Consider the following 5,052-nt stretch of genomic DNA (forward strand, 5'->3'; position numbering starts at 1 on the left):
TCTAATTTTTTAATCCCAACCAGTTGTTTCATCAAACTTGATCACTTCTCGGTTGAGAATTAGTTTTAATAGATTTCAAATAGATTATCCTGTAACCTTTGGATGAACTATAGCCCATAAATATGCCCTTATAAGCCTTGTTGTCCAGCTTATTCTTCTTTGTTTCTAGAACTCGATAATAACATATACACCCAAAGATACTGAGATGGTGTACTGATGCTTTGTTCCCACACCACGTTTCATATGGAGTCATGTCCTGTAAGGCCTTAGTACACAATCTATCCAGTATATATACGATGACACTGTTTTGGGATCTTTCTTTCGAGTAAAACACACTGGTCATCTCCATTACTGTCATGTTCTTCCTTTCAGACACGTCATTTTGTTGTGGAGTGTATGGTAACGTCAATTGGCGTTCAATACCTGTGCTATTACAAAACATTATAAACTGAGAAGAAGTATATTCTCCTCCATTGCCAAACCTTAAAGTCTTAATACTAAGATTACATTAATTTTCTACAAAAGATTTAAATTGTTTTAACACATCAAATACTTCAATCTTTAGTATAATAAAGTAAACCCAACACATTATAGTGTAGTCATCAATAAAGAGGAGAAAATATTTGTTATAGCTCAAGGAATTTGTTTTCATTGGGCCGCAAACATTCGTATTAATTAGATGAATTTTATGGTTAGCTCTCCATACTTGATTTGCTTGAAATGACAATTTTGTTTGCTTTCCCTTTTGGCAAGTTTCACAAACTTGAGAGAATTAGAAAGAAATTTAGACATATTTTTCACTAACTCCTTTTTTTCATCTTTGCGATGCTTCTCAAATTGAAGTGACCAAATCTTTTGTATCATAGGTTTATACATGCTTGTGAAGTAATATTGTAAGCTTGCTCAGTTATTTTCTCCCAATCAACTAAAAATATTTTGTTGCTCATCTTGACATAAAATAATTTTACTCTAGAAGGATCAGAAATAACACATTCACGATTCTTAAAATGCAGTGAACAATTATTTTCAAGCATTTACCCAACTCACAACAAATTCCGATTCATATCAGGTGTGTACAAAACATCAAAAATAGTTAAATATTTGATATTGTTGAGATAGACAGTGTACCTCTACTATTGACTTCTACCGCCTCACCGTTTACTACTTTTACTTTAGATTTGTAAGTACGATCAAGGAATTTGAACATTTCAACAAAATTGCACAAGTGTTGTATGTAACCACTATGAAGAAGCCATGAATCATAGGATTTTGAAAGAGACTACAAAGAGTTGCTCCGTATGTGGATCTTAAGAATCTGCTACTTGTGCTTGCAAAGCATTAGAGGCCATTGCTCTTGATTTGTAGACCTTGGATGACACATATAACATCAACTCTCCACCAACAGTACTTCTCCAGATGTGTATTTCCCTTGCAATGTTTGCACGGAGGGAAGTTCTGCTTCACATCTCCACTATTGTTTCGTTCATCATGCTTGCCCTTGATCTTTTGATTGAACTATTGCTTTCCTTTTTGCTTTTGTACAGAGAAACCTCATTCAGTGAACTTGTCCCATCTCATAGTCCTTTTTTGTTCTTGTACTTGAAAAGCACGCATTAGTTCACCTAATGAAAGTTTGCCCAGGTCCTTGGATTCTTCAAGAGAGAAAATCTTAGATTCAAACCTCTCATGAAGATTCACAAGAACTTTCTCCACAATTTGTTTGTTTGTAAATTCTTCAGCAAGAAGTCTAATGTTATTAACAATTAATGAGATTTGATTAACATTCTTACTGATTGTTTCATCCTGCTGCATATTTAAGGACTCAAACTCTCTTTTCAGGTTCAACACTTGGATTTGGCGTGTCCTACCGCTGCCTTGGTATTCTTCTTTCAACCTATCCCAAGCCTCTTTGGTGGTTTTGCAAGCCATGATTCTGTAAACACAAAACCTGCCACAACATTCTAGATGTGACTTGGCTTTAGATTTATTTGCCTTCTCTTCGTTGTTGGATTTGATTAGAGTTTGATGGTAGAGCAGCAAGTGATTTATCTTTCGTCATTGTTACCCAAAGTTCATAGGCTTGTAGAAAAGCTTGCATCTTCATAGACCAGATTTACTAATTTTTGGTCAAAATGGTGAATTTAAAGGTAGGTTGTTGGATGTCATTTGTGTTGTAGGTTAATGTTTTTTGATCCTGTAAGATCAACTAGAGGCTCTGATGCCACTGTTAAAACAAAAGCACTCAAGAAATTGATTTGAAGAATAAAATAGAACGAGCTTATGAAATTCCAGCTATACAAGGAAAAAAACATAACAATTTCCTATCTAATAGTCACATACAAAGTGGATGTTAAAACTAAATAAGAACATGTGTCACTAACTATCATATAAAGGGCCACTAACAACCATAAATGGAGCCACAAACTTCAGAATGTTGAGCAACTTTTTAAGTGTAACTAGAAAATAGAAAACACTATACTGACAAAAATAAGGGAAAGGGGTCAAAAATACCCCTCAAGAATAGTTTATTAGTTGACTATACCCCTACCGTGAAAGTAAAGTTATTTATACCCTTGCCTTTAGTAATTTCACCACCGCTCAATTGACAAAAATCCCCAAATCAAATAAAATTGTCCCGATTTTGTTAAAAAAGGGCCCGTTCCTCATTTTAAACCTCTGTCTGACCCATCTATCTATCTTAAACCTAAAATAATTTAACCCATTTTCCCTATAGCAATGCCCTGTTAAAAAATGTTCCCCAACTGCTAACAAGAGTGCATTCTCTATGGGTGGTATGACTGATAATCTGCCAAAGAGTGGCAATCTGTAAAAAGTGGTGGTCGTTGGGGTTCAACTGAAAATTTCGATAGCTGTAATGTTGGTGGTAGCTGAGGTTCAGCTAGAAATTCTGGTAGCGGTAATGCATATAATTATAGTGTTAGTGTGAGTCAGAATGATGGTAATACTAAAAACCCCAATCTTTGTTTGTTGGTTGATTTTTCGTCTAAATATGAAGTCGAGTAGTAAAAAAACTAAGAACAATAGTTCAGGGGATGATGTGTTTGGGAATATCCAAAATACTACTAAATCAAATGGATCAGGATTTCTAGCAGATCCTTTTCCTACAAGTAATATTAATGCTTCAACCGGGTTGAATTCGGGTGGTGCTTATTCCAAAGTTGATGATTTTGGTTTTACTAATACACAGAGTCAACCATATACTACTCAGTTTTCAGGTGTGGGTGATTTGATTCGTTTTTTTCATCAATTGGATGTAGAAAATGTGTCAAATTATTTTGGGTTTAAGATAGTTAGATGGGTCGGGCATGGGTTCAAATTCAGGAACGAATAATTTTTTAAGAAATCGGGTCAATTTTGTTTGATATGGGAATTTCCATTAATTGAAGGGTATAAATAGTGAAATTAATAACCGCGAGGGTATAAATAACTTTACTTGAACGGTAGGGATATAGTCAACTAATTTACTAAAGTTAAAGGGGATATTTTTGACCCTTTTCCCTAAAAATAATATCAATTGTCTAACATTAAGTCCCAAAAATGCCACACGTGATGAGGGGTTGTTATGGAGGAAAACATTTTTTCCTCATTTAGTTGATTAAAGATTTAAAAATATTTTTTCTAAAATAACAAGTTCCTTCAAATGAGAAGTGCAGGTACTAGAGGTGGTGTGTGGCCTAGTGGGGATGGGGCCTAGGAGTGCAAGATGAAGATGAAGTTTGTTAAAGGTCATTTTCCTCACTAGATAAAAGAGGAGATTTGGGGGGTGTGCTTTTAAAAAAAGAAAAATACTTGTCACCGCCGGTAAAAAGATAGCGATTGTTCGACGGCGGATAATAGTTAATCAACTAAGTTTTAACAATGTAGGAGTGATATACTCTGTAAATAAAAAATCGAATGATGAAAACTACCATGTTAAGTTGTAGAGAGGCACCAATTATAATTATATATTATCATAAGCAGGAAGTAAACTTAAAAGTTGAATTACAATTTTGCTCCTCTAATAAATTAAAACTTATATATATATATATATATATATATATATATATATATATGTATATGTATATATATATATATATATATATATATATATATGTATATGTATATATATATATATATATATACATATATATATATATATATATATATATAATCTTCTTATTCTCATTTCATAATCTTGACCTTTCAAATTTCTAACACAAATATAAATAAAAATAAAAATGAGTAATTATCAAGAAATTAAAGTAGATTCATGTATCTTCAAAATTAAATTTCATCTCTATTTTTTTTATATTTATTTTAACAATAATTGATGTGACTTTTCATGTTCTTATAATTTTGTTCTATAAATTTAACTTTTTCAAGAAGAACTTTTATTTACCACTCTTACAATTCTTGTGTGTAAGAACTCTAAACATGTGAAATAATGTCATAATTTGAGGTGAAAGTTGTGAGATTCCCTTATGCAGTCACGAGAACAAACAAGAATTCAATTACCGAAGCATCGGAGCTTGATATGTTAATTTTATACTTATTTGTAGTAAAAATTATAATAAGATTTTTTTGTCTCTCTTCATATAGTTGATTTCTTGTTTTATTAGTAAGTAGCTCTAAATTCATATATGTATTTTGTATGCTCAAATGTTCATTTTCACTATAGAGACAAAAACAAAATGAAATGCCTAATTATCTTGCTCATGTGTACCTTTTCTTTTTCTTTTCTTCGTACTTATAATTTTACATATACATTAATTTTCATCTTTCAAGAATGAATGTGATAAAATAAGATGTTTACTCTTTTCTTTTCTTTTCTTTTTTTTTTATGAAAAAAAAATGTGAAACATATAATATTAGATTAATGGTGGATAAGTTATGTATGATATAATTAAATTTTATATAAAAATAGCTGTCACGACCCAAACGGGGTTGCGACTGGCACCCACACTTACCCTCCTATGTGAGCGAACCAACCAATCTAACCTTAACATTTCAATATAATATCAACAGAAAGTAATACGGAAGACTTAAACTCAT

General features: G+C 32.1%; 1 protein-coding gene across 1 annotated transcript; it reads right to left on the reverse strand.

The window, feature by feature from the left end:
• Window positions 1–1,551: 1,551 nt before the first annotated feature.
• LOC138346957 (uncharacterized) lies at window positions 1,552–1,929 on the reverse strand. Its single transcript, XM_069294765.1, has one exon. The coding sequence runs from the start codon at window positions 1,927–1,929 to the stop codon at window positions 1,552–1,554; it is 378 nt and encodes a 125-aa protein (XP_069150866.1).
• Window positions 1,930–5,052: the final 3,123 nt, after the last annotated feature.

This window comes from Solanum lycopersicum, chromosome 1 (genome assembly GCF_036512215.1).
Source record: "Solanum lycopersicum chromosome 1, SLM_r2.1".
Lineage (NCBI taxonomy): Eukaryota > Viridiplantae > Streptophyta > Magnoliopsida > Solanales > Solanaceae > Solanum > Solanum lycopersicum.

Coding starts and splice junctions, on each gene's coding strand:
- LOC138346957 (XM_069294765.1), bottom strand. CDS start 1,929: ATGGCTTGCAAAACCACCAAAGAGGCTTGGGATAGGTTGAAAGAAGAA.